This window comes from Typopeltis vanoorti, chromosome 14 (genome assembly GCF_054136105.1).
Source record: "Typopeltis vanoorti isolate ZY-2024b chromosome 14, IOZ_Tvanoo_1.0, whole genome shotgun sequence".
Lineage (NCBI taxonomy): Eukaryota > Metazoa > Arthropoda > Arachnida > Uropygi > Thelyphonidae > Typopeltis > Typopeltis vanoorti.
Genome location: NC_143562.1, coordinates 96,358,558 through 96,380,880, shown reverse-complemented (window position 1 = coordinate 96,380,880; position 22,323 = coordinate 96,358,558). Strand labels below are relative to the sequence as shown.

Genomic DNA, 22,323 nt, shown 5'->3' with positions numbered 1-22,323 from the left:
GCTACTTAGGCACGATTTTTACTGAAGATGGTAAATTAAATATGGAAATAGACAACAGAATCAACAAAGCTAGTATGGTAGGAAGTCAATGGAATAAATTCAAACCAGTTTTAACTTATGGATCTGAGAGCTGGGTCAGAAGTAAAACACTTGACCAAAGACTAGAGGCCGCAGATATGAGAGTCCTGAGAAAGATTAGAGGCGTGAACAGATGGCATCAATGGCAATATCATATTAAAAACGAGGATATTAGGAAACAACTTGACATTGTCAGCATCCAGGAATGCATTAGCAGAGCTAATCTCAGGTGGTATGATCACTTAAACACAATGGGCGAGGAAAGATTAGCAAAACAAGTGTTCTCTGCCAGGTTGGCAGGAAAATGACCCAGAGGTAGACCAAGATATAGGTGGATTGATACGGTACAAAGTGCCTTAGACAATAGAAATATAAGATCTGATAATGTTGGAGTCTTGACAAGTAACAGACTGATTTGGAGGAAAATTGTAGTTAGTAATGATGTAAATTTTTCATGTAGTACTATTATATACTGTACACCCCTTGAAGGTACATGTCAGGAATTTGATGATGATGACAACACCCTTTTGAACACAGTATTCGTTCCACATCTTTTTCTTAGAAATCTCTTGCTTGATAAGATTACACATCCATTTCACTCGTACTCTATTTATTCTTCGAACTTTAGGGACACGTTCTGATGTTGCATCATGTATTTTTTAAACACTGTCCATGGACTGTTGATATTCTTCCTCTTCAATAACTGATACCATGGCACAGAATCCAACATATGCTTAGTTGGTCATTCCTGATTTGCAGTTTGGCATGTAACCTTTTCTGAATGGAATATTCATAAACTTCCAAAGTGAGTATTGCATGGTCACTGTCACTAACCAGAGGAAGAATAGCCACATCTTTAACTGAAATCTCCTCTGACACTGTAATCAAATCTAATGCTCTTTGCCCTCGAGTTCCTTCTGTCATATGATGATTGAGAAAGTTTTCTTGCAACAGCTCATAAATTCAGTTTCTTTCTTTTCATGAGATTTTACTGCTACTCAATCAATGTTTGGATAATTAAAATCCCCTGTTATGATTACTGTTTTCACACCCATCATCTTTATTTGGTGATGCACTTCTTTGCCACTTTCAACAGATGCACTAAGTCTGAAACAACATCCCACTATGTATTTGATCTTGTTAACTGCTACCTCTCACTAGATGGCTTCAAACTCACTGCAAAATGAAAAACTAACTACAGTCATAATCTCTTGAGAGATAATCACAGGGTTGACACTGGAGAATTCTTTTGTATGGTAAAACAAAGGGAAAGGCATGGCCTATTGTCCTTGCCTTTTGAATTCTAAATAAACCAATCTGAAGGTTTGGTTTATTTAGATTTCCAGCAACTCAGACTATGAGGCCAGTGTATTATGTATGTTAATTGCATGTGTTCTAATGGCTGGTTTGCCTGCTTTGAGGGATGAAAACCAGAGTTTTTGGGGAGGAAAAACCCTGCCACTCGTATGAGATTGGCTAACTCACCTTAAACTGAAAAGCCCTGATAAAGGTTCTTTGGATAAAGGATTTGAACCCAGGTTTTTCAACCAAAAAACATCGGCAAAACTGACTGAACTATGGAGGCTCTTATTCCTGGAGGACAGAAATGGAAGTGATGAGCAAGAAGATGAGGAGTGGCTTTTTTTTTTTTTTGGCATAAACAGTGGCTGGACCGTGAAGTGCATCTAAAAAGGTAGTAAGCGTGCAAATGGTGAATGAGTTTAAGGAATAGCAAGATAGATTTTGCTTTGTTTAGAACGAGCCTCCTGCAATGAGCCTTGTGACTCCATCGAGGTCCTGAACAATAATAATAGTAATAACAATAATAAACATTTTTCTTAAATTATTGTTTATCCTATAAGTTTTAACAATGATTTTCTTCCACTAGTCATTTCCCTCTTAAAGAAGACTTCACAACTATATCCAGTGGAAGAATCTTATAATTATTATTATATTAGTGTAGATTTTTGTGTTTTTTGAGTATTTAGTGTCTTTATAACATTTTTATTGTAATATTTATTGTGATATTGTCAGCATGGTGGCAAAGACCGCATTATACGGTGATTCGAATTTGGGGGATTTTATTCAGTGCAATGTGTGTGAAATGTATTCAGTGCAATGTGTGTGAAATTTTCTCATTGAGAAAATTAAAGAATATGTGGAAGGAAATTGAAACTGGAAAGAGAGTATATATTAAATGTTTCAAAAGTGAGCATCTGTTAGGTGATGAGAACACAGCAAATAAGTCAGTATTTGCTGTGTTCTTGTCACAGCAAATACGTATGATATTATTAATGTTGAACGTGTGGCCTTGGAAATGGAGGAGAATGAAATGGACATTAATAAAGAAATAGTACTTAAATGTTATCCTTCATAGGACAGCAGTGGCGAAATTGAAAAATTACAGAAATGGCAAGAGATTAGCAGGGAAAAAATGAGAAGGAAGCAGGTGATCCGAAGGAATAATAAAAACTGACCGAACAAACAAGAAAAACAAGTTAAGGAGAAAATTATGTACAGAGACTCAATGATCAGGGGGAGTACTTACGAAAGTGTGATAAAATCCTGTTTCCCGGGTGCAAAAATTCAAGATATTAGCCATGCTATCCAGATGCAAAATAGTAAGTCAAAAGAAATGATTGTCTTGGTTGGTAGAAATGATTTGGGAGGTAAGAAGTATTCTATGAGGAAGGATGTAAAAGAGGTGTTAGAAGAAACAAAACTGAAGAGCAAGAAGGTGAAGACTGTAATTCTGCTACCAAGTTACGATAGAAGTGAACTGAAGAGGAGAAGGACGTTGGTAGCCAATGAATCTATATGTAGATTGTGCAGAAGAAATGATGTAGGATTTCTTGATCTGTGGTGTGTGTGTTTGACAGAAAGAAGGTTCTCTAAAATGCTAATGGAATCGAAGCAAAAACAGGTGATTAGCGGTGCACTGCAAGGTTCAGTGCTGGTACCAATGCTGTTTAATTTGTATATAAATGATATAGGAAATAACCTATATCATTTATTCCTTTCAGCAAACAACTGAAAGAAATATTCAGTTGTTTGCTGATGATGCAAAATTAGGTAGACTAATAGTTAATCAAGGCATTGTGGAGAGCTTGCAGGATGATTTAAAAGGCTGTCAGTATGGACAAAAGATAATGGGTATCAGTTCATTTTGATATAAAACAGATTACAAGCTGTTTTATATCAAAATGTTTTATATGTTTTATATTACATTGATGGCACTGTACTCCAGGAAATACATTAAGATAGATATTTAGGGATGGTGTTAGACAGAGAGTTAAAGTTTAGAGGACATATTGCTAAAGTAGTCATTAAGATTACTTGGCTATTGAAAAACACATTAACAAGTAGAGATAAGGAAGTTGTCATTCCTCTATATAAGGATTTGATATACCTACATCTGGATTATTGTGATCAAGTCTGGTCATCTGAGTTTCTTGGGGATGTGGAAGCAGTGGAAAGGGTTGAGAGGCAAGTGACCAAGATGGTGAGTGGCCTGTGGAATGTTCCCTATGAGGACAGATTGAAGGCGTGTGGATTGCAGATGTTGGTTGATAGGAGAAAAAAGAGGGGATATGATAGAAACATTTAAGTTGCTTAAAGGTTTTATAGGATAGATGCAGGGGAAATGTTTCAGTACTTGGCTAGAGGGACCGGAACAAGGGGTCATCCCTGGAAGTTGAATAAAGATGTGGTTAGTAGGGGTGTGAAGAATAGATTTTTTTGCTTGGAGAGTTGTGAATGAGTGGAATGGTTTGCCAGAGTCAGTTTTGAGTGCTACGTCTGTTAACGGGTTGAAGGAGAGGTGTTTTTCCCACGATGAATTTTCGGACTCCATGGAGGTGCCCGTATAATAATAATATTCTTGAAATTCATGCAGTCATAAGATGGACTGTGGGAAATCAACTATAGTCAACACAAAGTGCACTGTATCATTTCTTAAATTCATCCAATGTTTGTGCTTTCACCACCTTCTAATACAATACATTCCATTTTCCTACCACTCTCCATGCAAAAAAAAAAACTTATTTCTTATCCTTTTATTCACTACTTCCTTTGGTAAGTTCGAGGGATGTCTCCTTGTCCCTCAAATGAAACCACCAATAAAAACTAAAACTGAACTACACAAATATCTTCTGTGTATCCTAAAACACAATGTTTTTGTAAGTTATCAAGTCTTAGAAAGGTTACAATTTTTCCATTAACCATTACACATCTATTCAATAACCTTTCATGGTACCCTTTCAATCCAGTATATAACCAAAAAATTAAACAATCAATTTTTTCTATCCTCTACACTAATAATAACATGTATGTGCTCATTCTATTGTATACCCCTCATGATCTTATTCTGTTATTGACTGACAACATAGATTGTATTTTATTATAATATCTAATAATACATCATCATCATCATCAAATTCCTGCCATGTACCTTCAAGGAGCGTACAGGATATGATAGTACTACATGAAAAAATTACATCATTACTAACTTTCTATCTACAATTTAACTCCAAATCAGTCTGTTACTTGTCAAGACTCCAACATTATCAGATCTTATATTTCTATTGTCTAAGGCACTTTGTACCGTATCAATCCACCTATATCTTGGTCTTCCTCTGGGTCGTTTTCCTGCCAACCTGGCAGAGAACACTTGTTTTGATAATCTTTTCTCTCCCATTCTATTTAAGTGACCATACCACACCACCTGAGATTAGCTCTGCTAACGCATTCCTGGATGCTGACAATATCAAGTCGTTTCCTAATATCCTCTTTTTTATTATGATATTGCCATTGATGCCATCTGTTCATGCCTCTAATCTTTCTCAGGACTCTCATATCTGAGGTCTCTAGTCTTTGGTCAAGTGTTTTATTTCTGACCCAGGTCTCAGATCCATAAGTTAAAACTGGTTTGAACACTGTCTTGTATACAGCTAATTTAGTGTTCCAACTAATTTCTCTCTTATTCCATATGAATTTATTCAGTTGACTTCCCACCATTCCAGATTTGCTGATTCTGTTGTCTATTTCTATATTGAATTTTCCATCTTCACTAAAAATCATGCCTAAGTAGCTGAAATGTTTTACTTGTTCCACAGGTTCCCCATTCACAACACAGTTGACATTTTCAATGATTCTGCCTATTTTCATTGTCTTTGTCTTTTTATTGCTGACCTTCATACCATATCTATTACAACAGTTATTCAATTTAGTCAGAGAATCTTGCAGACTTGTAGCAGATTTATTTAGAAGTATAACATCATCCGCATAAAGCAAAGAGCTGACATTAACATCTCCAATTTTGATATCATGTTTAATACCACTTTCCTTCATAATATGATCCATATAGATAATGCATAAGAAGGGATAATGTACATCCTTGTCTCACACCAGATTTAACATTAAACCATCTTCTTGTACTTCCTTCAATTCTAACTGCTGACTTACAACTCAAATAAAGACTAAGTATTGCTTGATATAATGCCCCATTGACACCATATCACTGTAGCGTGTTGAATAGCTTCTCTCTTGGCACCTTGTCATATGCCTTTTCCAAATCGACAAAACTTAAATACAGATCTTTGTTATATTCCCATGCTTTCTCGACTATTTGTCGTAAAGTGAAGATCTGATCCTGACAGCCTCTATTTGGCCTGAATCCAGCTTATTCTTCACCCAGCTTTTCTTCCACAATTCTTCTCAATCATTTCTCAAGTATACTTGCATAGATCTTGCCAGGAACACTTAGTAGGGAAATACCTCTGTAATTCTCACATTCAGTTTTATTTCCCTTTTTATATATGGGTACTATGAGAGCTCTACTCCAATCATCGGGAATTCCCGATGATTGGAGTAGAGCTGTTCCCTCTGTCCAGGCTTTCTGAACTATGCAGTGCAGCCACTGTAAGACTTTTATACCACCATACTTCAGCATTTCTGGTCGAATATCATCTACTCCTGTTGCCTTTCCACATTTCAAGCTTTTGATGGCTTTTTCTACTTCAGGAATGGATATGTATTCCTGACTGCATGCCTGGTCAGTGTTTTTTACCACTGTGCTGTCATCACTGCTTGTTTCATTTAGTAGTTTTTCAAAGTAATTACTCCATACTTCAAAGATATCTTTTTCCCCTGTTTTCATGTCACCTTTATCATCTCTAACTCCTTTTACAGCACTCTTTCCTCCATTCCTAAGCTTCTTCAACAACCTCCAGAATATTTTGCCACCTTCTTGATATTTATTTTCTATATTCTTGCCAAAGTCCTCCCATGACTTTTGTTTAGCTAGTTTTACACAGTGTTTAGCATTCTTGCATTTGTCTCTATATTCTCTAAGAGCACAAGCTGACTTATTTGCCAGGAACGTTTGATATGCTTTCTTCTTTTCCTTCACTGCCTCTTTAACTTCCTGTGTCCACCATGGAGTTCTAATTTTTCTATCCTTGCAGACAACTTCACCACATGCCTCTCTAGCTGAGTCAATCAGGGCTTTCTTGAAGGCTTGCCACTGAATCTCCAAGGTTTGATTCCTGTTCTCAAACTCTTTCATTTTTTCTTCAATAATCTTTGTGTATTTTAGTCTACAGTTCACATCTGAGAGCTGCTCAACTTTTATTCGCTTTAAAATTTTCTTACATGTTATTCTTTTCAATATGAAATTCAATTTTATCCTGATCAAGACTAAATAGTGATCACTTCCAATTTCAAATCCTCTGTACACTCTGGTGTCAGGTACCAGGTAGAAAACATCACTATCAAAATAACATAGTCAATGAGACATTTCTTATTCCTTGCCTCTTCTCTCCATGTGAATTTGTGCACATTTTTATGTTGGAACATGGTGTTAGTAATAACCAGTCCATGTCCTGAGCAGAAATCCAACAGATATTTGCCATTATTATTAGCTTTGCTCTTTTCTCCAAATTTTTCCGAAATATTTTTGTATGTCTCACAATCATTTCCTACTCTGCTATTTAGATCCCCAACAAGGACTTTTCCTTTTTCATTGTGTCAGTTGCTTTTTCTAAAGCATCAAAAAATTCCTCCACTTCTACCTTAGTAGAACCTTCTGTGGGACCATAGGCACAAATAAGTCTCATTGTCCAGTTCCCCATTCTCATATTTGCCCACATCACTTTACTTGAGACTGCCTGCCATTCAAGAAGATTAGCCTCGTATTTTGTGTTGAATACTATGGCTACTCCTTTTCCTTGATTGTCATTGCCTGAATATAACATTTTGTATTTATTGCTCAGAAAGATCTCACCAGTTTTTGTCTTTTTTGTTTCAGTCACCCCTATTATGTTGATCTGGTACTTATCTAATTCTTAAGCTAGCTCCATTTCTTTGTCATTCAGGCTTCTTATATTGATAGTACCAATCTTTAACTCTGGTGATGTGTTGGGGTGTGTTTTCAGATTTGTTCCAGTAGCTGACCTTTCGCTGTTCGCCCTAGTTCTCTGCCAAAAACAACGGGGCCTTGTAAAACCGGGCGACGTCCCAGCCGGCATGAAATTTTGTCATGTTGTACCATCATTTTTTACAATAAGAATACAATTTGGTCGGCTAAATCCCAAATTGCCGGCCCATCCTCGTTTATTCAGTATCAAATTAGATACCCAATTGGATGCACCACGAGAAGGTGAGGATTGGACATTAGGTCAGAAGCCCTGGTCGGTTCTCTGCATTCCTTTAAAGGCTATGTGGAGGTCTCCTCTCAGTTATACAGCTTTGACCCTTAAGCACCCCTCGACCCTTAAGCACCCATCTAATAATACTAGATATCTTATTCTGTTCATTTCAGCCACTGTTATTATGACTAATTCTGACACAAATTTAAATTATTACTAGAGATTTATTTATCAACTAATAGTAAAAAAAAAGACACACCTGGATGAATAAGTAAATATGGGTTTAAGTTTCTTGCTTTCAGAATTTCTTTCACTACTGGAGCTGGGGAAAAGATATCATCTTCACATAGCTGAAAGCCAAATCTCTGAAGCTTTTCCAAGAGCATAGCTCTTGTACTTTGAGTTTCATTTGTGAGAAATCTAAATGGCAGCTGTGCCAACTGCAACCTAAATGGGAAAGAAAAAAAAAAAAAAAAAAAAAAAAATGAAGTGAAAATCCAGTCTTTGTCAAGTTTTATCCATTAATACTAATCTAACAATTTATTCTCATAGTAAATTAACTTAAATTCATATGAAATGGTGAAGAAAATGATGAAAATGCCACTTATTTACATGGATATTGTAGGACAGAAATGTCAAGACATCTGCTATCTATCACTAATGATCATATACAAATTTTTTACAAACCTACCACAATAATATAATAGCTCTTTAAACACTCATCTGAAGTATAATGAAAATCCTGTCTACAGGCAATTTAGATATCAAATTGAAAGTGATTTCTTCTTCTGTGGAATCTTATTTGCATAAATGCTGTTATTTTATGGATATCAAGGAGGATGATCATTACAATGGAAATAACTGCACAGGTACATTCTTTTCACTGATCCCAACACCAAGTGGTTATAAATTATAATGAATGCAGATTTGATCTGTGTCATATACGTAGTTGAATTAATTTACAAAATACTTTACATTTTTATCAATGTACTAATTAATTAACCTGAGACTCTGAACTAGTTAAAAACTAAAAATAAAATTTAAAAAAATTAACAACAAAACCCAACACATAGTTCAAGAGCTCAGAAAACAGTAGCAAATATTTAGAACAAACACATCAATGGTGTTCAACTGTCCCTACCAAAGCTACCAATACAGGAAGCAATCTTCTATTCGCCTTTTCTTCTAACTCTAGCACTGATAATGCAAATAGTCTCTCATCATTCCAATATACAGTAATACCATGCTTAGTGCCACCCCATTTAGTGCTGTTTTGCTATGGTACTCATGCTCAGTAATTCCTGGTGATTTGTGTAGAATACATATACATGGTGGATGCTGTGTACATTGTTTAGCAAATGCAGACAAGAGACGACAGATTCTGTAACTACCAACATAGCATCATAAATATATCCAATGGATCATGAGGTAAGCAAGGAAGATGCACAGTATGGTTCCACATCTATAATACAATATAATAGATGACTGAGAAAAAACTGCCCAACAAAAGTTTATTATTGTTCTACTGTATTTTTGTTTTCACATGTCCAATAAAATACAATTTTATAACGATCCCATTTAGCACTGTTAGTGCTCCATGCTCTACAACATATTTATCGACTGGGAACAAGGAGAATGTAAGATTGGATATCAGGAGGTTGTCGAGATAAACTATACTAGTGTGATAGGAAAGGTAGTCAGTGTGTTGCCAAGGTATGACAATGATGAGATGGGGCAAAGAGCAAGAATTATAAATGTGTGAAGAGAAAGGAGTACAGTATGTTAATGTGTGGAATGAGTTTGAAGGAAGAATTGAACTGCATTTGAATGGTTCTGATGTGAGCCATTTGTAGAGACTGCTGCTGCTGGAAGAGAGCAATGAATGCAAAGAATGAATCTGAGCAAGTAAGAAGCAATGTGAAAGAGCAGGAGAGTGAGGAAGGAGAGACTGAAGTGGTGCTCATGAATGAAGAAGTGGGTAGCATGAGTGTAGTGAATGAGAGAACAAGTGCACAAGACAAACAGAGAAACACAGTGTGAGAAAGGCTGATGCTCCAAGAGGATGTGTATGTGTGTGTAGACAAAAAAGGAAGGGGGATGTCCTGAGATCTAGGGAAAAATAGTTGAATTTGAAGAAGATTCTGGGATGAGTAAGGAGAAAAAGAAATGGCTCGAGGAAAGTATGGAGAAATCACATCTAATAAGTGGTATCAGTGAAACTTGTTAGAAACTTGTTACAGATCTAGGAATGCACTGTTATGTTTGCACACGAATACTAGAAGTATCAGAAACAAGGGAAATGAAATTTTTGCAGCAATGATTGAGTTTGTTCATCCAAAAATTATTGGAATAAGTGAAACATGGCTGGATGAGGATGACATACTCATAGGAATAGATATGGAAGGGTATGATGTATTTTGAGAAGATAGAAAAGGTAAAAATGGAGGTGGAGTGCAATTGATGATAGAAACCAGTTATGTAAACAAGGTACAGATTCAAGGGGGAAAATAGTGGTGGTGGTGGTGGTTTAGAAGCAGTATGGTGTGAGATAGAGGTGAACAGAATGAAATACATTTTTGGAATTTGATACAGACCTGGTAATGTGGAGAATAGTGACCAGGAAGGGTATAAGCAAATGGGAAAAGAGTGATCATTATGGGTGATTTTAATTATGGCAATATAGATTGGGATGATGAGATAGCAACTGGAAGTAAAGAACATATGTTTCTTGCATTTTCAAGGGACAACTACCTCAGGCAGAGTGTAACCAAGGGCACACGAGGATTGAGGGTCTTCGATAGAGGAGCAATATCAAAGAGAAGGTAAGTGATTATGAATCACTGTGGTTTAATTTCTACATTACTGATATCGGAGAGAGAATATTGATTTAATAATTTTTACTTTGAAAATACACAAGACAAGCAGTGGGAGCATGGTAAAAGAAAACATTCAAGAAAAATGATCAAGAGTATATATCAATACATGAGAAAGAAAACACGAGAAACTTCAAATGTGAAGTTAATTTCATTTAACTAGAAATACTCAAATATGTGGGATATAAAAGTTGTTAGTTAGTTAGACGACAGAATTCTAGATGACTGTAGCAGTATTCTCATAACATCCATCTATAAAAGAGAAATAAAAGTGAATTATTATTAATGCCAGATATCCAGGGAGTCAAAAGCCTCACCTCAGAAGGTACAAACTGTTACACACAATACTTACCAAACTGTGTTTTAAACTCATTCATTATGTTCACATTCACTACACTGTCAAACAATGCATCAAGCACTCTACATCCAAAAAAGCTGCTCCTTATGCCTCTTGCTCACACTCTATAGTTTCCAGGGATGGCTCCTTGTTCTACTCTTCTCATCCCAATCTTCCACATTAACACAGCAACAGCTCTTTAAGTTTTTGCAAATTGCATCCCCTCAATATATGTTTAGATTCCAACATTTCAAAGACCAGTTACTGCATTAGTCAGTCTTCTCTGGATGCTTCCTAATATATCCTCATCACCATGAAAACCATGGGTCAAATCTGTGCACAATAATCTGTACAAGGCATGACCAAGGGCCTATAAATTGGAATCAGAATCTCTTTATTTGTGCACAATAAGGTCCTTCAACATCATTGCCACAATATTATGTATTGCATTATGAAAGAAAGGGGCATTAAACCACCTAATACTAGAATTGAAGATATAAAAGTTAGCTCTCTGCTTTATGCAGAAGTGCCATACTCCTAAACAAATTCACTGCAAGTCTCCAAGTTTCTCTAACCACACTGGTATCCAAAAGTTAAGGATGAACTACATTTTACTTATATATGAAAAAATTTTCATGACTACAGCCAAATGTGGACATAAATTTCGCACAAATTAAATTGCATTACAGTTTTGGCAAAAGTTACAAATTTCCTAAGGATGTAGTTAAGGAATTAATGTACAGTGCTTACAGAAAACTATGTGGAGAGACATTTCAGTATGGAATGTCTACTCAGAACTGTGATGCAGATCTCACTATGTCGTACCATGCTTAGCACCAAGTGATTCAAGAGTTCTTGAGGCAAACTGGTCCACTCCTCCTTCAGAGCAAACATAAGGCTTTTTTTTTTCTTTTTCTTTTTTTTTTTTTTTTTTTTGTGATGAGAACTTAGTCCACCTTTGCTACGAGTTGCCCCAGTCCTGAAGATACTTCAGGATTGGGGCAACTCGTTCTTCTTCAGGCGCAAACTTTGTTTGCTTACACTTGGATAAAGGATTAAACTAAATATATAATTTACAGTCTAACCAAGTGGGAAAAAACTTCCAACATCTTTCTCTGATCCAGATCCAGAGTAATTTAATAATAAGGTGTGACACCTTTTGGCAACTGGCATATGGAAATATGAGTTCTGCATTGCTTCAACCTTGGTATCACTTCTGGGTCTGGTTCCCACTGAAGAGACCTCAATAAAGGTCACCAGTCTGGGTAATGACCCTTCCCATAATGCATAGCATCATACATGTCCACAAGGAGATGTGCTTAGCATTATGGGATACTAAGGAAAGTGATGAGAACTTAGTCCACCTTTGCCACGAGCTGCCCCAGTCCTGAAGATACTTCAGGGCACACTTTGTTTGCTTACACTTGGATAAAGGATTAAACTAAATATATAATTTATAAGGCCTTGTTTGTTTTCTGGAGGGGAATTTCGAGTAGCAGTGCATCTCCTTATTGCATCCCAGCCTTTTATCCTGTTAAGTGTTACCACGTTATCCCTTTGTGTGTGATTCGAAAATAAGAATGTGTGCCCTCTTTCTACTCAAAATCATTAGTTATACAAATTGCCACAAGCTGATTCATCTGAATTCATAGTTTTAATCTTCAGAATAGTGTTTCTCCTTAGGTTTTGGACACCAGCATACTTACTCAGATGTTGTTATAAACCCTGGTAATGTGGAGAGTAGTGACCATGAAATGTATAAGCAAATTAGCCAAATAGGAAAAGGCTGATCATTAAGTTTTAATAAAGGAATACCGTGAGCAGACATATACATATAATATTAATGACGGAAAAACTCACGTAAAGAGATTATTTAATAGTATAATTTTCACCTGTGTGTTACAGGCATCATCAGTACAAATTAAACAATAACTGTCAATTCCAAAAAGCACCACCTAAGTAGCTAGTATAAGATAACTAAAAAGGTCATAGAATTTCCTAACAAAAAAAAAAATAAATAAATAAATAAATAAATAAAAAAAAAAATATATATATATATATATACACAATAAAAAGTTAAGAAAGATTAGCTGATTTATAAGTTTATAAGCTGATTTATAAGTTTACGTCTATCCCCTTTATCTCCCATAAAGGGGCTAGATGTAAACCATCGGATCTGTTTAAGTTAGGAGAGTGAAGTAAAGTTTCGCATGTTTCTTTATAAAGCCATTCCATGAGGAACCGACTTTTGTGAAGGACTCCTGTCTTTTTCCAATGAACTCTATGTCTAGTGGTAATGGCATGTTCTGCAAGTCCAGACTGTTCAGGTTCAAGGTATTTAATATAAGATTGGTGTTCTTCTAGCTGAATAGAGGCAAAAATTATACTATTAAATAATCTCTTTACGTGAGTTTTTCCGCCATTAATATTATATTTAAAGGCTGATCATTATGGATGATTTTAATTATGGGAATACACATTGGGATGACAAGCTAGCAAACAGAAATAAAGAAAATTAATTTCTCGAGTTTTTGAGAACCCAATACCTCAGACACAATGTAACAGAGAGCACACGAGAATTGATAGTCTTGGATTTGATTATTTCATCAGAGAATGCCATTATAAATCAGGTGTCAAATCACCTTCAAGTTGTTGAGAGTGACCATGAAGTGATTATCTGGGTTGTTTCCAGACATCTGAGGACTTCTGTGAGGAAAGGGTATACAAGGGTTCATCATCATCATCATCATCATCATCAAATTCCTGCCATGTACCCTCAAGGGGTGTACAGGATATGACAGTACTACATGAAAAAATTACATCATTACTAACTTCCTATCTACAATTTTCCTCCAAATCAGTCTGTTACTTGTCAAGACTCCAACATTATCAGATCTTATATTTCTATCGTCTAAGGCACTTTGTACCGTATCAATCCACCTATATCTTGGTATTCCTCTGGGCCGTTTTCCTGCCAACCTGGCAGAGAACACTTGTTTTGCTAATCTTTCCTCTCCCATTCTATTTAAGTGACCATACCATCTGAGATTAGCTCTGCTAACGCATTCCTGGATGCTGACAATGTCAAGTTCTTTCCTAATATCCTCATTTTTAATATGATATTGCCATTGATGCCATCTGTTCAAGCCTCTAATCTTTCTCAGGACTCTCATATCTGCGGTCTCTAGTCTTTGGTCAAGTGTTTTACTTCTGACCCAGCTCTCAGATCCATAAGTTAAAATTGGTTTGAACACAGTCTTGTATACAGCTAATTTAGTGTTCCGACTAATTTCTTTCTTATTCCATATGAATTTATTCAATTGACTTCCCACCATACCAGCTTTGCTGATTCTGTTGTCTATTTCTATATTTAGTTTACCATCTTCAGTAAAAATTGTGCCTAAGTAGCTGAAATGTTTTACTTGTTCCACAGGTTCTCCATTCAAAACAGTTGACATTTTCAATGATTCTGCCTATTTTCATTGTCTTTGTCTTTTTATTGCTGACCTTCATACCATATCTATTACAACAGCTATTCAATTTAGTCAGAGAATCTTGCAGACTTGTAGCGGATTTATTTAGAAGTATAACATCATCCGCATAAAGCAAAGAGCTGACATTAATATTTCCAATTCTGATATCAGGTTTAATACCACATTCCTTCATAATGTGATCCATATAGATAATGAATAACAGAGGGGATAATGTACATCCTTGTCTCACACCAGATTTAACATTAAACCATCTTCCTGTACTTCCTTCAATTCTAACTGCTGACTCACAACTCAAATAAAGACTAAGTATTGCTTGATATAATGCCCCATTGACACCATATAACTGCAGCGTATTGAATAGCTTCTCTCTTGGCACCTTGTCATATGCCTTTTCCAAATTGACAAAACTTAAATACAGATCTTTGTTATATTCCCATGCTTTCTCGACTATTTGTCGTAAAGTGAAGATCTGATCCTGACAGCCTCTATTTGGCCTGAATCCAGTTTGTTCTTCACCAAGCTTTTCTTCCACAATTCTTCTCAACCGTTTCTCAAGTATACTTGCATAGATCTTGCCAGGAACACTCAGTAGGGAAATACCTCTGTAATTCTCACATTCAGTTTTATTTCCCTTTTTATATATGGGTACTATGAGAGCTCTACTCCAATCATCGGGAATTCGTCCCTCTGTACAGGCTTTCTGAACTATGCAGTGCAGCCACTGTAAGACTCTTATACCACCATACTTCAGCATTTCTGGTCGAATATCATCTACTCCTGCTGCCTTTCCACATTTCAAGCCTTTGATGGCTTTTTCTACTTCAAGTATGGATATGTATTCCTGACTGCATGCCTGGTCAGTGTTTTTTATCACTGTGCTGTCATCACTGCTTGTTTCATTTAGCAGTTTTTCAAAGTAATTACTCCATACTTCAAGGATATCTTTTTCTCCTGTTTTCATGTCACCTTTATCATCTCTAATTCCTTTTACAGCACTCTTTCCTCCATTCCTAAGCTTCTTCAACAACCTCCAGAATATTTTGCCACCTTCTTGATATTTATTTTCTATATTCTTGCCAAAGTCCTCCCATGACTTTTGTTTAGCTAGTTTTACACACTGTTTAGCTTTCTTACATTTGTCTCTGTATTCTGTAAGAGTAAAAGATGACTTATTTGCCAGGAACTTTTGATATGCTTTCTTCTTTTCCTTCACTGCCTCTTTAACTTCCTGTGTCCACCAGGGAGTTCTGATTTTTTTATCCTTGCACACAACCTCACCACATGCCTCTCTGGCAGAATCAATCAATGTTTCCTTCAGAGTTTGCCACTGAATCTCCAAGGTTTGATTCCTGTTCTCAAACTCTGTCATTTTCTTTTCAATAATATTTCTGTATTTTAGTCTACAGTTCACATCTGAGAGCTGCTCAACTTTTATTCGCTTTAAAACTTTCTTACATGTTATTCTTTTCAATATGAAATTCAATTTTATCCTGCTCAAGACTAAATAGTGATCACTTCCAATTTCAAATCCTCTGTACACTCTGGTGTCCTGCACCAGGGAGAAAACATCACTATCAACAATAACATAGTCAATGAGACTTTTCTTATTCCTAGCCTCTTCTCTCATGTGAATTTGTGCACATTTTTATGTTGGAACATGGTGTTAGTAATAACCAGTCCATGTCCTGAGCAGAAATCCAACAGATATTTGCCATTATTATTAGCTTTGCTCTTTTCTCCAAATTTTCCCAAAATATTTTTGTATGACTCACAATCATTTCCTACTCTACTATTTAGATCCCCAACAAGGACCAACTTTTCCTTTTTCGTTGTGTCAGTTGCTTTTTTCTAAAGCCTCAAAAAATTCCTGCACTTCTACCTTAGTAGAACCTTCTGTGGAACCATAGGCACAAATAAGTCTCATTGTCCAGTTCCCCATTCTCATATTTGCCCACATTACTCTACTTGAGACTGACTGCCATTCAAGAAGATTAGCCTCGTATTTTGTGTTGAATACTATGGCTACTCCTTCTTTTCCTTGGTTGTCATTGCCTGAATATAACATTTTGTATTTATTGCTCAGAAAGATCTCACCAGTTTTGGTCTTTTTTGTTTCAGTCACCCCTATTATGTCGATCTGGTACTTATCTAATTCCTCAGCTAGCTCCATTTCTTTGCCATTCAGGCTTCTTACGTTGATAGTACCGATCTTTAACTCTGGTGATGTTGAGTTGGGGTTTGTTTTCAGATTTGTTCCAGTAGCTGACTTTTCGCTGTTCGCCCTGGTTCCCTGGCGAAAACAACGGGGGCCTTGTTTAACCGGGCGACGCCCCAGCCGGCATGAAATTTTGTCATGTTGTACCATCATTTTTTATTTTGGTTTAACCAATAAGAATACAATTTGGTCGGCTAAATCCCAAATTGCCAGCCCATCCTCGTTCGTTCAGTATCAAAGTAGATACCCAACAGGGTGCACCACGAGAAGGTGAGGATTGGACATTAGGTCAGAAGCCCTGGTCGGTTCTCCGCATTCCTTTAAAGGCTATGTGGAGGTCTCCTCTCAGTTATACAGCTTTGACCCTTAAGCACCCCTTGAGAGTGACCATGAAGTGATTATCTGGGTTGTTTCCAGACATCTGAGGACTTCTGTGAGGAAAGGATATACAAGGGTTGTATATCCTTTCCTGTTGTGGAACTACAAGGATGGTGATTATGAGACAGCTTGCAGTTGTACCATGGAATGAGGAGTTGGTTGTCAAGGAGATCAATACAGATTGGGTGCTAAGAAATATCAAGTAGAAGCAAAAGGTTAAATAAGGTTGATGTGATATGGATGAATGAAGGGATTAAGCATGTAATATAGAGAAAAAAGGCATTATGGAGGCAACATAAGATGAGTGGTAATAAACAATTCCATGAGGATTACAAGGATTACAAAGAAATCAAGCAGAGTGACTCAGTTGGTATGGGTAGCAAAAGTGTATTATGAGCAGTTTTTGGACTTCTTCTTCTTCATTAGCTAACTTCTTTAGCAGTTAACTAATGAAGCAAAAAAAAAAAAAAAAAAAAATGGGGAGGGGGGGGGTCTTTCAACATGCAGCCAGCAAGAAAAAATAATGATTCTAACAGGATAACAATGATTGGAGAAAATGGTATAAGGAAAAATGCTGTAGATGATATAATCAAGATATTTAATGAGAAATTCATAAAGGTCTTTCATCCTTGTAAATGCGACATCATGGAGAGTTAGAGAGCAGTAGATGAGGAGAGGACAGACTGATTGTGAGTAAGCAAGAGGTATATGTAGAATTGATTAGCACTGCTAATAAGACGGGGTGCTTAAGGATCAAAGCTTTATAACTGAGAGGAGACCTTCATATAGCCTTTAAAGGAATGCAGAGAACCAACCAGGGCTTCTGACCTAATGACCAATCCTCACCTTCTTGTGGTGCACCCTGTTTGGTATCTACCTGGATATTCAACAAACGAGGATGGGCTGGCAATTTGGGATTTAGCTGACCAAATTGTATTCTTACTGGCTTAAACCAATATACATACAAAATGATGGTACAACATGACAAAATTTCATGCCGGCTGGGGCGTTGCCCAGTTAAACAAGGCCCCCGCTGTTTTAGCCAGAGAACCAGGGCGAACAGCAAAAAGTCAGCTACTGGAACAAATCTGAAAACACACCCAACTCAACATCACCAGAGTTAAAGATCTACTATCAACATAAGAAGCCTGAATGGCAAAGAAATGGAGCTAGCTGAGGAATTAGATAAGTACCAGATCGACATAATAGGGGTGACTGAAACAAAAAAAAAGACAAAAACTGGTGAGATCTTTCTGAGCAATAAATACAAAATGTTATATTCAGGCAATGACAATCAAGGAAAAGAAGGAGTAGCCATAGTATTCAACACAAAATACAAGGCTAATCTTCTTGAATGGCAGGCAGTTTCAAGTAGAGTAATGTGGGCAAATATGAGAATGGGGAACTGGACAATGAGACTTATTTGTGCCTATGGTCCCACAGAAGGTTCTACTAAGGTAGAAGTGGAGGAATTTTTTGATGCTTTAGAAAAAGCAACTGACACAATGAAAAAGGAAAAGTTGGTCCTTGTTGGGGATCTAAATAGCAGAGTAGGAAATGATTGTGAGACATACAAAAATATTTGTATGTTGGGATAAATAGATTAAAAGCTGTGTATCATATTGATAGCACTGAACTCCAGGAAATAAATGAAACAAGAGATTTAGGGGTGGTGGTAGATAGAGAGTTAAAGTTTAGAGGACATATTGCCAGCCCATAAGATTACTTGGCTAATGAAGAACACATTAACACCTAGAGATAAGGAAGTTGTCATTTCTCTTTATAAGGCCTTGATACACTCACATCTGGATTACTGTGCTCAAGTCTGGTCTCCTGGATTCTGGGTTTCTTGGGAATGAAGAAGCGATGGAGAGGATTCAGAGGCAAGTTACTAAGATGGTGAGTGGCCTGTGGAATGTTCCCTATGAAGATAGATTGATGGTGTGTGGATTGCAGAAGTTGGTTGATAGAAGAAAAGAGGGAATATGATAGAAACATTTAAGTTGCTTAAAGAATTTTATAGGATAGATGCAGGGGAAACGTTTCAGCACTTGGCTAGAGGGACCAGAACAAGGAGTCATCCCTGGAAGTTGAATAAAGGTGTAGTTAGTAGGGGTGTGAGGACTAGATTTTTTGCTTGAAGAGTGGTGAATGAGTAGAATGGATTGCCAGAGTCAGTTGTGAGTACTTTATCTGTTACTGGGTTAAAGGAGAGATATGATAGATTAGGTCTCTTGCGATGAGTCTTCGGATTCCATGGAGGTGCCCATATAATAATAATAATAATAATATTTAAATGAGACATTGCCATAGTTGTGAGAAAAATACAATGAATTCTGACAATGATGCAGAGGACAATGACTTGTAGAAGTAAGGAGATTCTGGTTCCATTATATAAGGTCTTGATTAGGGCAAATATGGACTACTTGTGATTTGGCCATCTGATTTTCAAAAGGATGAAGAGATATCGAAAAGGATCCAGAAGTAATTGACTAAGGTAGTTTCTGGTGTCTGGAATGTTAAGTATGAAGAAAGGTTGGGATATAATTTACAGGGTGTAGTGGATAGAGGAAGAGTGGTGATATGATAGAGAGGTACAATTTGGTAAGTGATTGTTATAGGATTAATTAATGTTGAAGAAGTTTTTTTTTCTTAAAATGATGGGAAAAAACAAGCAGTCATCCCTGGAAGTTGTATAAGGGAAGTGTGGGCAATGAAGTGAGAAACATGTTTTTGCATGGTGAATTGTGAATGATTGGAATGCACTGCCTGAGAGTGTCTGCAAAGGATTTGCATATATTTAAAGCATGGTATGATGAGCTGTGTATATGACAGAGGGACCTCCCACAATAAGTCTTTGACTCCTTGGGATGATGATGATGATAATAATAATATATACTGTATAGGTAAATAATACCATATAGTAAAAACCAGTGATTCATCTACAGAACAGATAAAAATGAATAGAATGGTAAGTAGAGATGTAGTTTGTCTCCAGTTCTTTTCTATATATATATATTAATGAGTTATTAAAAGATTGGCAGTGTGTAAATAATGCAGAAATATAGTTAGAACTAAATCATCAATTAAATACATTATTATATTATATGGAGATGATCAAACCTTAATTGCTAACAGACAACAGACAAGCTACAGTTTGCTTTATACAAATGAACAAGATGTTACCAAACATGGCACAACAATATCTTCTGCTAAAAGAAAAGTTATAGCATTTAAAGTAAAGGAGCCAATAAAAGTGAAATAGTTTTATATAAAAAATAAACCAAATGAACAAGTTAATAATTTAATTATCTTGTCTGTAAGATCCAAAATATTGGCATGATTAATGATTCTTTAAACCAAATTTATTAGTACTGTATTATTATTATGAGCTACTCCATGGAATCCTTAGACTCATCAAGGGGGCATAAACATCATAATGCCAAGCATTATCCAATATTTGCACAGTATCTGTCATACTTTGCTTTGAACTCATTCACAGTCATGGCATCCACATAAGACGTTGGCAACCTAGTCCACTAATTCACAACTCCATATAATCACTGGGCATCCACAGATGCCGTATGGTCACTCCGATGCTTGGTGATGTGCCACACCAGGCCTCGCCATGTAGTCCTGTTGTATGCTTTTCTGGATGCTTCAACTCTCTGAAGATCAGTCACTCTCCACACCATCTATCCATCTCATTTCCAGAAACTTTACCTTCTATTACTGTTCTGAGAAGTCCTCCATCCATCCTTTCAATGTGTCCAAAATATTTAAACTTTCTTCTGTCAATATCCCTTAAGGAGCCTCAAAGTTCTACTGATCTTTTCTAACACCCGCTCATTTGTATGCCTTTTCATATATGATATTCACCACTCTCCAAGCAAAAAATCTACTCCTGATACTCCTACTAACTACAATCTTGCTCACTTTCCAAGGATAGTCCCAGTTCTCCCAGGCCTGTTCTGAAAAATTTCCTCTGTATTAATCTGGTAAACACCCTTTAGTAATTCGTATATCTAAATCATATCACCCCTTATCTGCTTGTCAACTAATTTCTGTAAGCCACAAATCTTTAACTTGTCCACATAATGCTCATTCCATAGACCTGATAGCATCTTGGTCACTCGTTTCTGTATCTTCTCCACCTTTTCCTCATTCCCAAGAAACTCAGGTGACCAGATCTGCATGCTGTGATCAAGAACAGATCTTAGGCTCTATAAAGAGGTATAATACCTGCTTGTCTCTGCTCGTCCAGCTATTCTTCAGTAACCAAGTAATCCAATAAGCTGCTTTAGCTACTTTTGCAATATGCCCTCTAAATTTTAACTCTCTATCTACTAACATCCAAAAATCCCTGGCTTCATCAATTTCCTTAAGTATAGTTGCATTAATGTGGTACACAGTAATCTTTTCATCCCAAAGCTAGTAATCTTTTCACCCCAAAATGAATAACCTTACACTTTACTAGATTAAACTGACATCCATTCTCCATTTTCGAGACAACGCCAGTGTATCCAAATCATCCTGCAAAATTTTAACATCATCTGTATTAACTGTTGCTCTATCCAATTTTGCATCATCAGCAAACAACTGAATAGTTCCTCATAGGTCCTTTTCTATATTGTTAATGAACAAATTAAACAGTAGCAGCCCAAGAACAGAGCTCTGTGGCACACCACTAGTCAAAGGCCTTCTACTGGACTCTACTCCTGAATTAACTACTCTCTGATATCTCTTCATTAACCATCCTCTTATCCATTTCACCAACTTTATATCCATCCCCAAATGCTGCAATTTACTGATTAAAATTCCATGAGACATCCTGTTCAAAGCATTTGCAAAATCTAGCAGTATCAATGTAAACCCATTACCTTTATCCAACTCAGCTGTCACTGTATTATAAAATGTGAGCAAGTTACTATTCTTCACTAAACCGTGTTGCCCCCATATAGTATCCCATTGCTCTCTATCCATTCCTGTGTTTTGCTCTTGACTAACTTTTCCAGCACCTTGACTACAACTCTGATATACTAATCAGTCAGTAATTTGCTATATCAGTCTTGGAGCCTCCTTTATGCAATGGACCTATTTTTCCTTCTTTCCATCCCCTTGGGACTAGCTCAGAGCTGAGATTTAATTAAATAACATGGTCAAATGCACTGCCAATACCCTAGCACCTTCTCATAAAACTCGAGCTGGTATACCATCTAATCCCAGATCTATATTCACATCAAGGTTCTGTAATATGCTTTGCACCTCCAATTCATTTACCTGAGTTTCCACATAAGCTTTT

The 22,323-nt window shown here is 36.6% G+C and overlaps 1 protein-coding gene across 8 annotated transcripts in view; it reads right to left on the bottom strand.

Annotated features, from left to right (window-relative positions):
* LOC150099784 (phospholysine phosphohistidine inorganic pyrophosphate phosphatase-like) overlaps positions 1–22,323 on the bottom strand; it is a 272,126-nt gene that overhangs the window by 224,335 nt on the left and 25,468 nt on the right. For all 8 annotated transcript variants that reach the window (XR_016549370.1, XR_016549371.1, XM_090403980.1 and 5 more), the window contains exon 3: positions 7,984–8,171. Coding sequence is in view for 6 of the 8 variants with exons in the window: in XM_090403980.1 (XP_090260106.1) it covers positions 7,984–8,171 (188 nt within the window). In the remaining 2 variants the exon portion in view is untranslated. The remainder of the gene's footprint in view (positions 1–7,983; positions 8,172–22,323) is intronic.